The following is a 19,535-nucleotide window of genomic DNA, read 5'->3' on the forward strand; positions in this document are numbered from 1 at the left end:
GCAGTGCCTGGTTTTCTCCACACATACCACTTAGAATTAAGGCCAACAATTTCTATCTTGGTCTCAATAGACCAGAGTATCTTATTTCTCACTATCTGGGAATCCTTCAGGTGTTTTTAGCAAACTCCATCTCTGGAGCTCAGCCGCAGTGATCTTTGGGTTCTTCTTTACCTGTCTCAACAAGGCTCTTCTCCCCCAGCTGCTCAGTTTGGCCAGACGGCCAGCTCTAGGAAGGGTTCTGGTTGTCCCAAATGTCTTCCATTTAAGGATTATGGAGCCCACTGTGCTCTTAGGAACCTAAAATGCAGCAGAATATTTTTTTTGTAACCCTGGCCAGTTCTGTGCCTTGCCAGAATTCGGTCTCTGAGCTCTTCAGGCAGTTCCTTTGACCTCATGATTCTCATTTGTTCTGGCATGCACTGTGAGCTGTAAGGTCTTATATACACAGGGGTGTGGCTTTCCTAATCAAGTCCAATCAGTATCATCAAACACAGCTGGACTCCAATGAAGGTATAGAACCATCTCAAGGATGATCAAGAATTGGAAAGCACCCAAGTTAAATATATCAGTGTCAGAGCAAAGGGTCTGAATACTTATATCTTCAGAAATAAATGGAAATGTACCAAACTTATATCATGAGGATCTTTTAAGTGGAGTTCCAAAGTAATTTAGCTTAGTTATTGTAATTTCAAAGAAAAAAACAGAATGGGCACCTCTCCTTAATATTTCATTGCATACCCTTTGGGAGCGATGACAGCCTCCAAACATTTCTTTTATTCATCATAAAGCTTTTTGGACTTCTCAATTGGTATTTTCTCCCACTCTTCCTTTGCAACTTGTTCAACCTGTTGAACATTTGGAGGGTCCTTTTCCCCAATGGAAGATTGACATGCTGTACTTGTGGAGGTATGGAAGCATCTGGGAGAGGTGGCTGTGGAGTTTTGACCAGCTTGTTTAACAGAATTTTAGCGCGTGAGAAGATGCCTAAGGAATGGAGGAAAAGATGTGCTTGTGCCCATTTTTAAGAACAAGGGTGATGCGCAGAGCTGTGGGAACTAAAGAGGAATAAAGTTGATGAGCCTAGAAATGGGAAAGAGTAGTGGAGCCTAGACTCAGGACCGAAGTGAGTATTTGCAAGCAACAGTATGGTTTGATGCCTAGAAAGAGTACCACAGATGCATTATTTGCCTTGAGGGTGTTGATGGCAAAGAAAAAGGTTGTTGATGGCAAAGAAAAGCAAAGGAGCTACATTGTGTCTTTGTAGATCTAGAGAAAGCCTATGACAGAGTACACAGAGAGGAACTGTGGTACTGCATGGAAAAGTCTGGATTGGAAGAGAAGTTCAGTATGTTAGAATAGTACAGGGCATGTATGAGGGCAGCAGAACAGTGGTGAGGTGAACTGTAGGTGTGACAGAGGAGTTTAAGGTGGAGCTGGGACTGCATCAGGGATCAGCCCTGAGCCCCTTCTTGTTTGCAGTGGTGATGGATTTCCTGAGAGATTAGGTTAGACTGGAATCCCCGTGTACTGTGATGTTTGCAGATGACATTTTGATCTGCAGTGAAAGCAGGGAGCAGGTGGAGGAACAGTTAGAAAGGTGGAGGAATGCACTGGAAAGGAAAGGAATGAAGATCAGCCCAAGTAGGACTATAACATACCGGGTGATTGAAAAGTACCTCCCTATTTTTATGTACTTGTAATTTAGTTCTGAACTATAATTCTTACAAGAAATGAACATGGAGTTTTATTTAAAATTCGATATGGGCGCCAGCATTAGCCACCAGTTTCTCAAGCCGCCTGGGAACCGCATTAACTGATTTCACAAGGAACACTTGTGGGATGGAAGACATAACTTCTCGTATTCGCCCTTCAAGTTCTTCCAAACTCGTTGGTATGGTAGAATAGACTTGCTTCTTTAATCATGGAACATACACAAATTGAGAAATTACAACATGAACAAATTATAAGTATTTTAAAATAGGGAGTTACTTTACAATCACCCTGTATAATATGTGCATCAAGGAGATGGGTGAAGGTGGAAGAGTGAAGCTACAGGGAGAAGAAATAGGGAGGGTGGAGGACTTTAAATGCTTGGGGTCAACAGTCCAGAGCAATGGTGAGTGTGGGAAGGAAGTGAAGAAACCAGTTCAAGCAGGTAGGAGCGGGTGAAGGAATGTGTCAGGTATGTTATGTGACAGATGAGTCTATCCTAGGATGAAAGGCAAATAAAACAGTGGTGAAGTACGGATTAGAGAAAGTGGCACTTAAGAGACAACAGGAAGCAGAGCTGGAGGTGGCAGAAATTAAGATGTTGAGGTTCTCTCTCCGAGTGACCAGGTTGGATAGGATTAGAAATTAGCTCATCAAAAGGACAGCCAAGGTTAGATATTTTAGAGACAAAGTTAGAGAGAGTAGACTTTGATGGTTTGGACAGTGGGTTTGGTCGAAGGATGATGAGTATGGAGCTACCAGGCAAGAGAGCTTGAAGAAGACCAAAGAGAAGGTTAAAAGTTGTAGTGAGGGAAGGAGGGATGCAGGAGATAGTCTTACATGGAAAAGGATGACACACTGTGCTTACGGGACAAGCCAAAAGGAAAAGAAGAAGTATATATATACTATATATCGGAAATGAAGTAGTATATATTTACTATATTTATGCTTGTTTTCCCTTTCGGCTTGCCTGTAGTTTCACCCTGTTTCCATGTACCCTGCATCTCTTCTAGGACTAGTAAAACGGGGGAAATCTAAATGAGAGAGAGTGAGTGAATGAGCCTTGTCTGTCAGTCAGTGCAAGACAACCGGTAGGCAGAGAAAAAGAATAAGAAGCAACTGAACGTCAGATAGGTGTTTGCCAGGGCTTTCATAAATGGTTTGTTTTTGTGCATGTGTGTTTTTGTGTAAGGCTTGTTTATACTCGCGCGGACGGCAACTGCGCTGACGTCACTGCAACTATCCCACACGCAGTTTGCCTCTTTATACTTTGCAACCCAATCGCGCTGTTTTGAAAGTGTGCTGCAGTTCTCCTCCAAGTCGGGGCTGTCGCTACGGCTGGTATTGGCTAGGACGCCACAGGGTGGAGTTTCCTCTACATTTTGTGGCCATTTCCGGGAGCCGTTTTTACTTTCCTTTCCGTAACAAGGAACAAAGCAACAACAATGGCGACCGTGGAACAGAGTCTGCTAGAACAAATGGACCTAGATGACCAGATGATACGTTTAATAATGCTGCAAAATCGATCGAGAAGTGGGGGAGCGTAGGTGCTATGTGGAACCGGGAGGAACGCTGATTACATCACAGCCTGTGACTAAAACGGACCAATCACCACCGATGATCTCCGCGGCATTCTACGCGCAGCAACAATTTTTGCCATGTGCACGTCAAGCTACGCAGAGGGGCCGCGTGGGCCAATTCATCGGTCACGTGATGCAATGCGGGCGTTGTCGGCCGCGCGACAGCGGGAGTATAAAGAGGCCTTAACACTTAATACTGCATCACCGTTTTGTTCTGTGATTGCAGCTTATTGTTTTAAGTTGCATTTCAGGTTTGTACTCACACCTTGTATTGTAACTTTATTCTCCTGGGTGTATTCTCCTGGCAGTCCTTACTCTGTTCCTTTTGTCTTTTTTTATATTGTAAGTTTGGGTTTTTGAAGTGATTAACTACTCCGTGAATTATGGTCCAAAAGATCATCAAATCAATTTATTATTATTTTTTTAATTATCGTGTTACATGAAATTTGTGTTGCTGGCTGGCTCCCACAGCACTATGAACTTGGCCCGTTTGTCCATGATTCCCAGGCCAAATCAGAACTGATTAAGTATACAGACCTGTATTGATACATTGTGTCCTCCCAACTACAAACATACAGTGTCTAAAGTTATTTCAGACGATTAGTTTACTTCCTTCTGTGTGTAGTTTGCATGTTCTTCAAGTGTTTGCATGGGTTTTCTACTCTATACTCTGACTTCCTCCCACATTTCAAAAACATACATGTGAGGGTAACAGGAGACTCGAAATCAGGGGTGGGCAAACTTTTTGGCTCAGGGGCCACATTGACTTTTAGAATTTGACAGACGGGCCAAGCCAAGACCAGATGCTTTTACATATCAGAAATAAACAACAACAAAAAGACATTGTAGTGTTAATACTTAGATTTACTTTTAAGGCGAACAGCGTTGTTTTGTTGAACACCTTTTTTTTGCCAGTGAATCAAAGTCTGGTGTTAATTTTGTTGTGGCAATTCTCAGAACACATCTGAGGTGTTCATCACTCAGCTGGGATCTGTAGGATGTTTTGTTGGTGATCATCAGACTAAAAGTCTGTTCACACAGATATGTAGAGCCAAACACCACCAGCATCCTCTGTGTCATCTTCTGGATTTTTGGAAATTTGTCTGCACTTAATGAAACATAAAACTCATCCAGTTTGAGAGTTGAACTTATCTTTTAAGACATCATCACAATAGAGATGAATCAGTTCCATCTGCAGTGGTGCTGTTTCAGGATCTTGTGTGACTGAATCTTGGATGGCAGTTTGTCAGATAAAGGTGTTTTGCTGAGCCTGCAAGGTTGATTTTAACTGCTGAGCCGTAGCCATCGGTTCCTGCGTTAATTGGCTGTTAGCATAATCAGCATGCTTGGTAGAAAAGTGACGGCTGATGTTACAGTATATTCCTCTAAAACCGCAATGGTTTCTTAACAAATGAGACATACAGCCTTTGACGAGACTTCAGTGAAAATGTATTTAGTCATCTATTCTATATTAAATATTCAGCACTCACTGTCGATTTTTCTTTTCTTTTGGCCCACTCATGGGTGAAAAAGGGTTCAGTAAAAACAAAACAGCCAAAGTCAAGTCAATGTATCACTGTACCTACTGGGCTACCTGGTGGAACCACTGGGCATTACAGGACAACCTGGTGGAACCACTGGGGATTACAGGACAAGGTCAAATGAATGTAGTCATGATTTTGATATGATTTGGGCGATTCTGTAACCAATCTTTGGTGGGCCGGATCTAAATGATCAACGGGCCGGATGTGCCCCGCGGGCCGTAGTTTGCCCATCTCGTCTAAATTGTGCATAGGTAGCTCATAGCGCTGACCTCTTTTTTTTGCTCAGAAGCTGAGCTGCAGCTGTTTATTGCTCTTTTTAGTGAGTCCAGTCAGAAGACCATTACAATAGTCAATTCTACTTGAGATAAAAGCATGGATGAGCTTTTCCTGGTCTGCTTGACACATGCAAGCCTTCACTCTGGATATGTTCTTCATGGTAGACGGCAGTTTTAGTAATTCATTTGATATGACTGTTGAAAGTTGAAAGTCTATCAGAACACCAGGGTTTCGGACTTGGTCTTTGTTTTTTAAAGATAGTGACTCCAGGTATTTACTACTGGCAATCCTCTTTTCTTTAGTAGCAAAAACAATTCTCAGTTTTGTTGTGGTTTAATTGAAGAAAATGTTGGCTCTCCCAGATATCTGTTTTAGACAGTGACACAACACCTCAATTGAACTGTAGTCATCTGGAGACACTGCTAGATATAACTGTGTGTCATCTGCATAGCTATGATAGCCAAAATTCAAGTTCTGAATAATTTGACCCAAGGGTAGCATATACAGGCTGACAGGAGGGGTCCAAGAACTGACCCTTGAGGGACGCCATAGGTCATGCCCATTCGATGAGATTGAATGCTTCCAATGGTTACAAAATAACTAATTGGGAGCTTGTCAACCACAGTGCGAGTATTATTGAAGTTCTGACTAATGATTTATTTCATTAAAGTGTTGCTGTCTAATGACATTACAATAACAGCAATACCACCGCCTTCTCCCCATATTCAACACTTGTTCATAAAATAAAAATTTGCTGGTGTCACCTCATTTAAAATGGTATTACAGCTACTTTCTGTTTACCACGTTTCATTTAGTAACAAAAAGTCCAGATCATAGGTTGTAATGATGTCATTAATCAACATTGATTTATTACCTAGTGACCTGATATTGAAAAGAGCTAGTCTCGCAGAGATAACTGGAGACAATGGTTTGATAGATTCACATTTTATCCTCACTAAGTTTGGAGTTCTACTTTTTTTTTATGCCATATTTCTTTGACCAACTTTCTGTCCCTTGTAATTACAGGGATCAAAAATGCCTGATCTCCATAGGTGTCTGACCTAAAAAGACTCCATAGGTGTCTGACCTAAAAAGACCCCGTAGATATCGGTCAGTTTCGCAGATAAGGTTCTTCATGGGTGGAGGAGGGGCCCTTCGCATCTTAGTGGATGGTGGTTTCCGGCAAGGGGGGATGGGAGGAAAATCTTGGCGTGGTGTGCGTTGGATGCCAATATTGACAATCGTTTTCATCCTGTCCGTTACACCAAGCAGAGAATTTAGGCTAGTAGAGAGTGAGTTTTGCGTTGGGCTTTGCACCAATGGGGCAGGGAGGGGTGTGTGAGATTCAACGTGCTGGCTCATCTCATTTGTCATTCGCTCCTCCGACTGTTTGGATGACCCTGATGAATCCGTCTGCGCCTCGTGTCGCCTTATCTCCTGTTCCTCCGATTGTTTGGGAACAACTGCATCTTTTTGTCCTTCGCCAAAGCCAGTGTTTTCTTTTTGGGCCGCTGAATGACGGTAAAAAATTTTGGCAGCCAATAACTTAACCCCTTGTCAATTTGGACAGAAACCGTCTGCCTTGTAAAGATGTCTGTGCTCCCCCCCCAAAAAATGCAGAAATTGTCAATGAAACTCACGGATAGTGCCGTACACACTTCTTTGAGCCACTTATTTAATTGACTGAGCCTAGAGAAATGTTCATCTCCAAATCGTACAAATTGGAGAGGTTCACTAATAAAAACCTCAGTATCCAAACATTTCCCTTTTGTTAGGAGATCAATGGAATCTCTCTTCAGTAACACTGATTGCTGCTTGACAACATCCAGGGCCCCTGTGTGTAGCATGACGGCTTTCACAGTTGGGTGCTAAATAGTGATCTTCAGGATTTTTTTAGAGATACCAGACACTATGTCATTAGTAAAACACAGTACTTTGGTGTTCTTCTCACTGCAAAAACGTTTCACATCCTTGACAGCTCCATCACCAACTATTAATGTTTGGGTGCCATTTTTTTCTTGTATGATTTCGTTTTATACCTTTCAGTGATGGTGGGGGATGAGCATTCTTGGCCAGGGTCTTGTAAAAGTGGCTCAAATCTATTTGTCAGTCTGATGTCAATGTTTTGCATTGACTCGCGTCCTTTTTTTCTTGCTCTTCACTGCAGCGACCGTCCACGGCCGCTCACTTGGCGTTGAAGCAGCCTGGAACGCAGGCTGCTGGTGTTGTGTCCTCCCTTTTAGATGTTGTCCCATGTCTTTGGGCTTTGCTCCCATTAAATTCCAGGGAGAACTGCTGGATGGTCCATTACCGTTTCCACAGTCCACATCCATCCTCTTTGTTGAGATAAGTGGCTATCTGTTAGCACAGTTCTGCTCAACATTTTGAGACATCGGTGGAGTGGTTTCCCCCAACTGTCCATTTACATCCACATTCACTTCAAGATGGTGGATTTACGTTTCCAGGATTGACATGCTCTGCAGCAGTCTGTGCTAGTCCTCAGTGAAAAAGGGAGGATTGCTTGATTGCTGGTCTTGTTGCTAATTAGCAGGCCATGCTCACGTAATGGTGAGAGGGTATCAGAATAAAAAGTGAAGTAAAAGGAATTACCGGTACAAGCTTTTTTCTTCGAAAAACAACACATTCACACCATACACATAAAGCCTGCCGGAATGATTAAAATGATTTAAATGGATATATTTTTGGATTTTGGATTTAAATGGATATACGTCCTTCCGGACGTATATTTACGTATATTTACGTCCGGAAGGCTAACGTGTCGGGCACAGATCGATCCAGTTGGATCGAAGGAATATAAATCGATACATTGGTATAATGAATGAATTGTTACACCACTAATGTACAGTGGGTACGGAAAGTCTTCAGACCCCCTTAAATTTTTCACTCTTTGTTATATTGCAGCCATTTGCTAAAATAATTTAAGTTCATTTCCCCCCTCATTAATGTACACACAGTACCGCATATTTACAGAAATAAACCGAATTGTTGAATTTTTTGCAGATTAAAAAAGAAAAACTGAAATATCACACAGCCGTAAGTATTCAGACCCTTTGCTAAATATTTTGTAGAAGCACCCTTTTGAGCTAACACAGCCATCTTTCAGTCTTTTTGGGAATGATGCAACATGTTTGTCACACCTGGATTTGGGGATCATCTGCCATTCCTCCTTGCAGATCCTCTCCAGTTCTGTCAGGTTGGATTGTGAACGTTGGTCGGCAGCCATTTTCAGGTCTTTCCAGAGATTGTCATGGGTGTGTGTTCCGTTTTTTTCATACACACCTGCTCCTGAGAGCATCTTCACCACGTGTGCCTCGTTCACCCTAATTACACCTTGCATTTAACATCGTGTATCATTCTTTCTCGTCGCCAGTTCGTTGTGCCTTGTCGTCGTGTTCCAGCATTCCTTGTTTTCCACGTCACCGACTCACAGTAAGACTTAGACCCTGTTTCGATAATCGACCTTGCCTTTTTGCCTCACGTTTTTGGATAATGTCGCCTTTTTTGGATCGCCTGCCTGTGTACCGACCTCTTCCTGTACAGTAAACCTCTCTTTTTGAAACTGTCCATTTGTTTTGGAGTCGTGCATTTTTGGGTCCTATCCTCTGTTCCATTCATGACAGAGATGCTCAATTGGGTTTAAATCAGGGCTCTGGCTGGGTCATTCAAAAACAGTCACAGAGTTGTTCTGAAGCCACTCCTTCGGTATTTTAGCTGTGTGCTTAGGGTCATTGTCTTTTTTTGGAGGTGAAACCCAGTCTGAGGTTCTGAGCACTCTGGGGAAGGTTTTCATCCAGGATATCCCTGTACTCATCTTTCCTTCGATTGCAACCAGGGATCCTGTCCCTGCAGCTGAAAAACACCCCCACAGCATGATGCTGCCACCACCATGCTTCACCGTTGGGACTTTATTGGACAGGTGATGAGCAGTGCCTGGTTTTCTCCACATGTACCACTTAGAATTAAAGCCAAAAAGTTCTATCTTGGTCTCTTCAGACCAGAGAATCTTATTTCTCACCAACTTGGAGTCCTTCAAGTGTTTTGTTTTTTTAGCAAACTCCATGCAGGCTTTCATGTGTCTTGTAATGAGGAGAGGCTTCCGTCGGGCCACTCTACCATGAAGCCCCGACTGGTAGAGGGCTGCACTGATGGTTGACGTTCTAGAACTTTCTCCCTTCCCCTGACTGAACCTATGGAGCTCAGCCACAGTGATCTTTGTGTTCTTCTTTTCCTCTCTCACCAAGCAGCAGCATTTTTTTTGTAACCTGGGCCAGATCTGTGCCTTGCCACAATTCTGTCTCTGAGCTCTTCAGGCAGTTCATTTGACCTCATGATTCACATTTGCTTTGACATGTACTGTGAGCTGTAAGGTCTTATATAGATAGGTGTGTGGCTTTCCTAATCAAGTCCAATCAGTATAATCAAACATAGCTGGACTCCAATGAAGGTGTAGAACCATCTTAAGGATGAGCAGAAGAAATGGACCACAGCCGAGTTAAATATATGAGTGTCACAAGAAAGGCCTGAATACTTATGACTGTGATATTTCAGTTTTTCTTTAATAATAAATCTGCAAACATTTCAACAATTCAGTTTATTTTTCTGTCAATATGGGGTGCTGTGTGTACATTAATGAGGAAAAAAAAATTACTGAAATGATTTTAGCAAACGTCTGCAATACAACAAAAATTTAAGGGGTGCCTGAATACTTTCCATACCCACTGTATGGAGATATGTATATATATATATATATATATGTGTGTGTATGTACTTTTGTATCATCCAGTTTCCCTTTTTTCGGAAAACAACTTACATTAACTTATGAATAAAATTAAACAAAACTAAAATAGGTGCACACATATTTATATAATGTTGGTGTCAGCCTTAACACAACATAAAACTAGTGAGGAAGGTTTCCCTTACAGTTGGTGCTGTGGTCGTCCACTAGTACAATCTCCTTGAGTAAATGGGATGGAGTCCTCTGAATGGCTGTGTGCACGGAGCGCAGCAACACTGACAAGGCCTCATTGACAAAGATGAAAATGATACTCAACTGAGGAAGGTCAGATGAATACCACATGTTTTTACATCTGAGGGATAAAACAGAGGATTTACATTACTCCACACCTACACGTTTTTACCTTGAGATATTTAAGGCAGCTGTCATCAACGCAACCAAGTCACTGTCTGACTGACCCGTCCGGCCGAAAATCCGGGATTGGCCGTGTGATGGAGATCCGGTCACTAAGGTAGCTGTTGTAACCATAATAGCGGAACTTTTTGATGGCAACCCTTCGACTTTCTGGGCCCAAGTCATGACCCCAGTGATCAAAGAGTGAGGTGGTGGGGTCTGAGGCGGATGACGATGAAGCGTCTTCCTTCTGGGGTATATCTGTGGGGAAAAGAAAGTTGCTGCTTTTTGTTCCAACTTTAATCATTCATCAGTATTCTCCAACACTACTTTGCAGGCCCCATCACTAATATGTTGTGTTTGGTTGTGGGGAAATTTGTAAGACAAACAGAGGTTTCATTGTTACTGGAAGATGAATGTTAAAATTCTGAATTCCAAAGTTAGGAAAGAAAACAGTAAGTTCAAAAACAAAGCTATTTTTTTTTGAGTGTGTGAATTTTCAGTCTGACTTTGTACATGCATTATATAAATTACTTAAATTTTTTTTTGGTCTACATTTAAAGAGCTTCATGTAATACAATTATTGCACACAGCTGAAGTACAAAAGTAAAGGCTCGTTGGAGTAGTTGTTATGGCAACGGTTGAGCAATGCAAACCAAAACGTTCATGTGTGTTAAGTTGATTTGCTTTGAAGCACCACGAGCAATGCCTCTCTTTTAACAACATGCACACTGATACAGATTGCCGCTTCATGGTACAAGATTTGACAATACTGGCCTGCAGGAACAGGGTTTCCTTCCTCCACAGTACAGACTGATGTGTACCTTTAGTTAGGGCTGAAGAATATATCATTTTTAGATTGATATTTAGATATGAACACTTAAGATATTAATATCGCAAAATCAACGATATCAACGATACAGATTTTCCCCTCTGGCAACTGCATGTACAGCTCAGGCAGTCGCAAACATACATTTTGTTACGCTTGAGCTTAAGTGTACCAATTATCCAATCATAAATCTTGTATCATGTTTGCTGTGGCACAATTGAAGCAAGCCAATGATAAAAATCCAAGGGTGGGAGCAACGAGAGAGACACATGCACATACTTCATACACAGCGGGGAAAATTATAAAAGAGTGTGGAATTAGGTAAAGCTGGTGCAGAATCTACACATTTGGCGTATTTTGTATATAGTATTTAGTATAATAAGTCATCGTCCATTATTTGGTGGTATTTTACATTAAGCATAAAGAGGGTCTAAACAAGAGCGAGGTGTTAGCAAAAGCTGCAACAAAGTAAGACAGCACAACAAGGTTGTATGTCCCTCCACATGAAACAACATGACACAAAAACAAAGTTTCCAGTGCATTGAGCAACGTCGTAAGTTATGAAATGTTCTGTCTGAAGTCAAACATGATTAACAAGATCGTGTTCCTGGAAAATAATCTGTAGAAGTTGCTCTGTAATGAATATAAAGTCATGAAAAGTTGTCCATATCAGAATAAGAGTCACAATCAGAAAGTTCATTTTCTACACGAACTAGTAAAACGTTCAGTTGTTGTTGTTGCTGACAGGCTATTCCCCTTAAAATACTGGCATTCAATTTCCCCATTGTTGCCACCCATTCAGTCCAAACTAGTAGCAAGCTGCAGCTTTCATCCTACAATCTCCAAAACATGAGGGAAAACGTGTAGCTTGGTCTTTTTTAAATTAAGGAATTGATACAAAAACAGGACTATTGTGCTTAATGTGCAAACAAAAACACGCAACACAATATGACAGGAATGATTGTGAAAGGACATTGATAACTTTACATTCCTCGCAGCTCTGGCTGACTATCTTAACAAAATATTTTATTTTATCTATTCCACCCATCCATCCATTTTCAACATCGCTTATCCTGGTGAGGGTAGCGGGACGCTGGAGCCTATCCCAGCTGACTTCGGGCGAAAGGCGGACTACACCCTGAACTGGTCGCCAGTCAGTCGCAGGGCACATATAGACATGGACAACCATTCACACTCACACAGTCACTGAGTGGGAACTGAACCCACGCTGCCTGCACCAAAGTCAGGCGAGTGTACCACTACTGTGATGTGCCTGCTATGAATGGCGGCCGTTGGCCGTACTGAATCAGTTGCCAAATACAGTGTTTATCCACCGACTGGTTTGTCCTGGAAGTTCCGAACAAAATCTGATACTCTTGAATGAAAATGAACGAATTTTTGTTCAAAAACCGTTCATTGACGCAAGAATGAGCGTGTTTTTGATTCCGTTCATCAGGCAGAAAAATTAACTGATTTACTTTTGCACAAAATATGAACTAGTTCATGAACTTTCGTACATTGAACTCGTTCAGGTCCTACACTGGTACCACTAGTGTGGTGATGTTGATATAGCGGCAATTGTGCAAATGATTGTGCAGAGTCCTCAAGCAGTCATTCAGCCCTACCATCAGTGTAGCTGGCTGAGTTTGCAACATTTCCATCCATCCATCCATCCATTGTCTGGACCGCTTGTCCTCACTAGGGTTGCGGGCGTGCTGGAGCCTCTCCCAGCTATCGTCGGGTGAGAGGCGGGGTACACCCTGAACTGGTCGCCAGCCACTCGCAGGGCACATGTAAACAAACAACCATTCACACTCACATTCACACCTACGGCAATTTAGAGTCTTCAATCAACCTACCATGCATGTTTTTTTTGGGATGTGGGAGGAAACCGGAGTACCCCAAGAAAACCCATGCAGGCACAGGGTAGAACATGCAAACTCCACACAGGTCGAGCCGGGATTTGAACCCCGGTCCTCAGAACTGTGAGGCAGATGTGCTAACCAGTTGAACACCCTGGCGCCTTTGCAACATTTCCTGGAATTCTAGTATGAGAATGGTTCAGTCAATTCAAACCTCCGGTTACAAACGCTCCTGTTCATGAACAAATTGGTTTATGGATACAATTTTCAGAATATTTTTCTTAGATTCTGAAACTAGGCTTCAGTCTGCGCCCGGTCACAGAATCCACAGCATGAACGTCGTTTACTCTGTATCTTTTTTTTGTTTTTTTTGGGGGGGGGGGTCCCCCCCCTCAAAAATAGCCCTTATTTTGGCTTCCAAGTGCACGTGGTTGTGCTTTTAGGAAGCCCTGGAAAGTGTTGCCGGCAGGACTGGGAATTTAGCATGAATGGAGGAGCAGCTGCCCCACCGTCCACCCCGCCTGATCACCTGAGCCGCGCTGCAGACAGATCATCTGGCGGGTCGTCGACTCCGCGCCTGGCGTCTGTACCAGTGCTTTACGACTGTCCCGACATTCGGTATTTCAAAGTTACGAATGCCGCGAAATGAACTAGTTTGCGCAGGATATATTGCTCACATCTCACTGTCTTGATATATGTTAGCAGACGAAACATTTCGTACATTAGCATCTGAGCTGTTTTATTTCAAAATCATACCTGACCACAAGGGACACTGTAAAATCCTTCCCAATCTGCCTCAGCAAATTCACTATTCAGATTGTAATCTTGCTATATGCTAACATAACAACTGTTAGCCTGTTAGCATTCAAGGTATTCTCCCCCCGAACAAATTAGACCTACCTCACCACAAGACAGAATGAAAATGTCATGGGTGTGTGTTAAGGTTGTTGTCTTCCCCCTGCCTCGTACACACCTGCTCCTGAGAGCATCTTCACCACCTGTGCCTCATTTACCCTAATTACCCCATGCATTTAACCTCCTGTCTCATTCTTTCTGGTCGACAGTTCGTTGTACCTTGTCGGCACGTTCCAGCATTCTTTGTTTCCACGTCACCACGTCATAGTAAGACTAGACCCTGTTCTGATTATTGACCTCGCTTCTTTTCCTCACGGTTTTATGATACTGTTGCCTTTTCGGATTGACTGCCTGTGTACTGACCTTTGCTCGTTTATTAAACCTCTCTTTTTTTAAACTGTCCATTTGTATTGGAGTCGTGCATTTTGGGTCCTGTCCTCTGTTCCTTTCATGACAGAAAATGCTCAATCTGCCTCACAGAACTTTCTTCCTTCAGGTTGCTATCTTGCTAAACTGATTACTTTTAGCTAGTTAGCATTTGAGCTCATCTCTTTCAAGTGCCACAGGGCACAATGTAAAATCCTTATCAATGTGCCTCAGAACTTACTCTACTCAGGTTTCTCATGTCGGTGAATGCAAATGCACTGACAGTATTCACAAAGGGTTTCGTTTTCTTTCAGGGTTTCATTTTCATATTTGACTGATATGACAAACATGATCAAAAATATCTGGTGTGAAGTGGCTCCAAGCCTCGCCTTTATGGATGCAAAGGCTTTTTTTAATGAGATTTGAAGCACTGTATTGCCCTCATTGCTAATTACATGCTTGATGCTCTCGTAGGTGAAATGTCATGTCCGCCTAAGTCCTTTCAAAGACATAATAAACACTCTTGAAGCACTGCAAATGATTTTCCATTACACAACATGGCATGCATACAAATGCTGTTTAGATACATTGTGAGGTGAATACAATTCTGTGTCACTGTTTGGGATTGAAATGTTCTAGGAAAAATGAATAGCATTTGAAAAGGGAATTTATATTTTCTGATGCTTTCCAATCATCCGAGGAGTCACTGTGCTACTGTATATTAAGCCACATACAGTAGGTAAGTCTATTTATTGATATGTGAAATGCCCAATACATTTCCCTTATATACTGTATTACTGTTTACATTTGAATTTAGCCAGAATTAGCTACACTATCCAATGTTGATAAAGAGTACTGTACAATGCACAGAAAGTTAGGAGGAGAGCCTGCCATAGGATAAAAGGTGAAACTACGTCTGTCCAGCATGAGTCTGGTACCTGAGGATGTACAGTACCTTGCCTTGCTTGAGCGCTGAGAATTGTAGAGTTCTACCAAAGAAGGTTAGTGGGCAGGCTGTAATCCTGCCCATGTATTTGATGCCAGTCTAGGGTCGAGTTGGCCTTTCGCACAAAGTCAGCGAGGATAAGCGACACCTGCCCACAACCTTGAATAGGATAAGCCACTGACACCCGCAGAATCATAAGGCTACACGTCATCCTCTGTGAAACAGGACTACTAACATAAAGGTGTACAAAGTTACCCCTTTTTTTTTTTTTTTTTTTAAATTTTCAATAATTTTGAAAACAAAAACGTTTGCATGGTACAACACATTATCATTATTCTAGACATTTTAAAAGCGAATGGATATAAACGGGTATGATGAGAGCTTCGACTACGATTCAATGAATAAACCATATCTGCTTTTGGCAACATCAATACACATTTTTCATGTTTTTGTAAGTAAACTGGGCCCAATCCAGCTTGTCTCTGAAATGTAACCACAAATAATCACTACGTATATGGGAAAGTGAATGGTGTAGATGGAGGAACACTTCAAATGTGAGGTTTATGTGAAAAATGTTTTCTTTCGCAGTGTTATTAAATTTGACTTGCATATCATTGTTTACTGGCGCCTTTCGAAATCAGCAGTCTTCTGCTCATCCCCATGTTGTATAGTATATAAACAGCTGGAACCTGATCAAGATCGTAAAAGAGACATGAGCTAAATTTGCCGCAAAGTACAGTATATTTGTAAAAAACTGGTGGTCTGTTTTTGTTCACTCATCAGTCCTGCATTGAAGAGTTTGCTGTTGCTGCTGCTTTGCGGAACAATAACCGCACTTGGAACACAAACACACTCCCACTCACACACAATGATTAAAAAAATAAATAAATGTTTTTGTTCAGTGAAGCACATTTCTGCAGCAATCCTTCCAACATTATCTTCCTCTGAAAGTGCTTTGTATCCCAATATTAAGGAGACGTATGGGAATATGCAGGCAGTTCCTTTGCCTTTTGCACAGACTCAGATCACGGAGGTAGAGCACGACTGCTCCTTTTCGGATCACAGTCAGTGATTACTCAAAAAGTATCTTCTGTGAGCTGTTCGCCTGCATTTGATTGTGTTGCCATTCACCCACACATCTAAGAGCAGCTTGTTTTTGCAAGAGAGCGTGCGAGAAAAAAGAGTAGGAGATTGAAGTCTGCCGTTTGGTGAACACTCTGACTGATGCAGTAGAATTTCCAGTTTCTGCACTTTCATCCTCCTCTTCCCTCAAATTTAATGGGTTCTTTCTTGACCTGTATTTAGGCTAAACAATTTTGTGTAGTGCACATTTATAATACTTTTCATGTAAAGTAAAAAACAAGACACTTTTTTCAGTGAGATACAGTACTTTCCTTTGGCAGTACTCCTATGGAGGATTTTTGTGCAAAAATGTTAGAGCTCAGAACATCTGCCTTACGGCTTTGAGGTTCGGGGTTAGAATTTCGGCGCTGGCCTTCCTGTGAGGCGTGTGCATGTTGTCACAGTTTTTTTTGCCAGTACTACTACCTATTTAAAATGTCCAAGATAGGTTAATTGAAGACTGTAAATTGTCCATAGGTGTGAATGTCTGCGTGAATGTTTGTTTGTCTACATGGTCAACGGATATACTGGTGACCAGAATTGATATAAAGTATGGATATGAATTCATGAATTAATGTGAACTAATTCAAATAACCATGAATTAATTACATTGTGAAATACAATATTACCTTTTTTTAATTAATGGCCTTTCAGTTCATGATCTTGCAGCACATTGAAAAGTGGGGGTTCAATGAATAACTTCCTGAAATACAATATGAAGTAATGAATGAAATGAAATATCAGTTTGTTTTCTTTTGACCAAATATACCTTAATTGGATGTGTAACTGGCTAATGAAGAATTAAATTGAATCGTAAGCATTAGCCATGACTGGAAAAGTCGCCCTTTGTTATGGAAAAATATAATGTGAAGAAAATCTGCATTCTTCCTTTGTGAAACAGTGAAACAAATGACAATTATCCGCTTTGTTATTTGATCAAGTTATGTTTTATATGCCCCTCCTTGAGCAGTCACCTTGTCGTGGTGGAGGGGTTTGTGTGTCCCAGTGATCCTAGGAGCTAAGTTGTCTGGGGCTTTATGCCCCTGGCAGGGTCACCCATGACAAACAGGTCCTAGGTGAGGGACCAGACAAAGCACGGCTCAAAGACCCCTAATGATGACGACAAACAATGGACTTCGTTTTCCCTTGCCCGGACGCGGGTCACCGGGGCCCCCCACTGGAGCCGGGCCTTGTGGTGGGGCTCGAAGGCGAGCACCTGCCGGGCCCCTGCACCCATGGGGCCCGGCCGGGCACAGCCCGAAAGGGTAACGTGGGTCCCCCTTCCCATGGGCTCACCACCTGTGGGAGGGGCCATAGGGGTCGGGTGCAGTGTGAGCTGGGCGGTGGCCGAAGGCGGGGACCTTGGCGATCCGATCCCCGGCTACAGAAGCTGGCTCTAGGGACGTGGAATGTCACCTCTCTGGCAGGGAAGGAGCCCGAGCTGGTGTGTGAGGTCGAGAAGTTCCGACTAGATATAGTCGGACTCGCCTCCACACACAGCTTGGGCTCTGGTACCAGTCCTCTCGAGAGGGGTTGGACTCTCTTCCACTCTGGAGTTGCCCACGGTGAGAGGCGCCGAGCAGGTGTGGGTATATTGCCCCCCGGCTCGGCACCTGTACGTTGGGATTCACCCCGGTGGACGAGAGGGTAGCCTCCCTCCGCCTTCGGGTGGGGGGACGGGTCCTGACTGTTGTTTGTGCCTATGCACCAAACAGCAGTTCAGAGTACCCACCCTTTTTGGAGTCCTTGGAGGGGGTGCTTGAGAGCGCTCCCGCTGGGGATTCCATTGTTCTGTTGGGGGACTTCAATGCTCACGTGGGCAATGACCTGGAAGGGCGTGATTGGGAGGAACGGCCCCCCCAATCAGAACCCGAGCGGTGTTCTGTTATTGGACTTCTGTGCTCGTCATGGATTGTCCATAACGAACACCATGTTCACGCATAAGGGTGTCTACACGTGCACTTGGCACCAGGACACCCTAGGTCGCAGTTCGATGATCGACTTTGTGTTCGTGTCATCGGACTTGCGGCCACATGTCTTGGACACTCGGGTGAAGAGAGGGGCGGCGCTGTCAACTGATCACCACCTGGTGGTGAGTTGGCTCCGATGGTGGGGGAAGAAGCCGGTCGGACGTGGCAGGCCCAAACGTATTGTGAGGGTCTGCTGGGAACGTCTGGCAGAATCCCCTGTCAGAAGGAGTTTCAACTCCCACCTCCGACAGAACTTTGCTCATGTTCCGGGGAAGGCTGGGGACATCGAGTCCGAGTGGACCATGTTCCACGCCTCCATTGCTGAGGCCGTAAGGTGGTCGGTGCCTGTCGTGGCGGCAATCCCGGAACCCGTTGGTGGACACCAACGGTGAGGGATGCCGTCAAGCTGAAGAAGGAGTCCTATTGGGCCTTTTTGGCCTGTGGGACTCCTGAGGCAGCTGATGGGTACCGGCTGGCCAAGCGGAATGCAGCTCTGGTGGTCGCTGAAGCAAAAACTCGGGTATGGGAGGAGTTCGGTGAGGCCATGGAGAAAGACTTCCGGACGGCTTCGAGGAAATTCTGGTCCACCATCCGACGTCTCAGGAGAGGAAAGCAGTGCACCACCAACACTGTGTATAGTGGGGATGGGGCGCTGCTGACCTCGACTCGGGACGTTGTGAGTCGGTGGGGAGAATACTTCGAAGACCTCCTCAATTCCACCGACACGCCTTCCCATGAGGAAGCAGAGTGTGGGTTCTCTGAGGCGGGCTCTCCTATCTCTGGGTTTGAGGTCACCGAGGTAGTTAAAAAGCTCCTCGGTGGCAGGGCCCCGGGGGTGGATGAGATTCGCCCAGAGTTCCTAAAGGCTCTGGATGTTGTGGGGCTGTCCTGGTTGACACGCCTCTGCAACATTGCATGGACATCGGGGACAGTGCCTCTGGATTGGCAGACGGGGGTGGTGGCCCCCCTTTTTAAGAAGGGGGACCGGAGGGTGTGTTCCAACTACAGGGGGATCACACTGCTCAGCCTCCCTGGTAAGGTCTATTCAGGGGTGCTGGAGAGGAGGGTCCGTCGGGAAGTCGAATCTCAGATTCAGGAGGAGCAGTGTGGTTTTTGTCCTGGCCGTGGAACAGTGGACCAGCTCTACAACCTCGACAGGGTCCTCGAGGGTGCATGGGAGTTCGCCCAACCAGTCTACATGTGTTTTGTGGACTTGGAGAAGGCGTTCGACCGTGTCCCTCGGGAAGTCCTGTGGAGGGTGCTTCAGGAGTATGGGGTATCGAACCCCCTGATACGGGCTGTTCGGTCCCTGTACGACCGGAGTAA

General features: G+C 43.8%; 1 protein-coding gene across 6 annotated transcripts in view; it reads right to left on the reverse strand.

The window, feature by feature from the left end:
• LOC133402936 (polypeptide N-acetylgalactosaminyltransferase 18-like) overlaps positions 1-19,535 on the reverse strand; it is a 179,589-nt gene that overhangs the window by 90,038 nt on the left and 70,016 nt on the right. For 5 of the 6 annotated variants that reach the window (XR_009768587.1, XM_061677283.1, XM_061677282.1 and 2 more), the window contains exons 2-3: positions 10,325-10,520; positions 10,052-10,218 (exon numbers count right to left, since the gene is read on the reverse strand). The exons of the other annotated variant lie outside the window; for it this stretch is intronic. Coding sequence is in view for 4 of the 5 variants with exons in the window: in XM_061677283.1 (XP_061533267.1) it covers positions 10,052-10,218; positions 10,325-10,520 (363 nt within the window). In the remaining variant the exon portion in view is untranslated. The remainder of the gene's footprint in view (positions 1-10,051; positions 10,219-10,324; positions 10,521-19,535) is intronic. 6 annotated transcript variants of the gene reach the window in all.

The sequence above is a fragment of the Phycodurus eques genome, chromosome 5, assembly GCF_024500275.1.
Source record: "Phycodurus eques isolate BA_2022a chromosome 5, UOR_Pequ_1.1, whole genome shotgun sequence".
NCBI classification, from domain to species: Eukaryota; Metazoa; Chordata; class Actinopteri; order Syngnathiformes; family Syngnathidae; genus Phycodurus; species Phycodurus eques.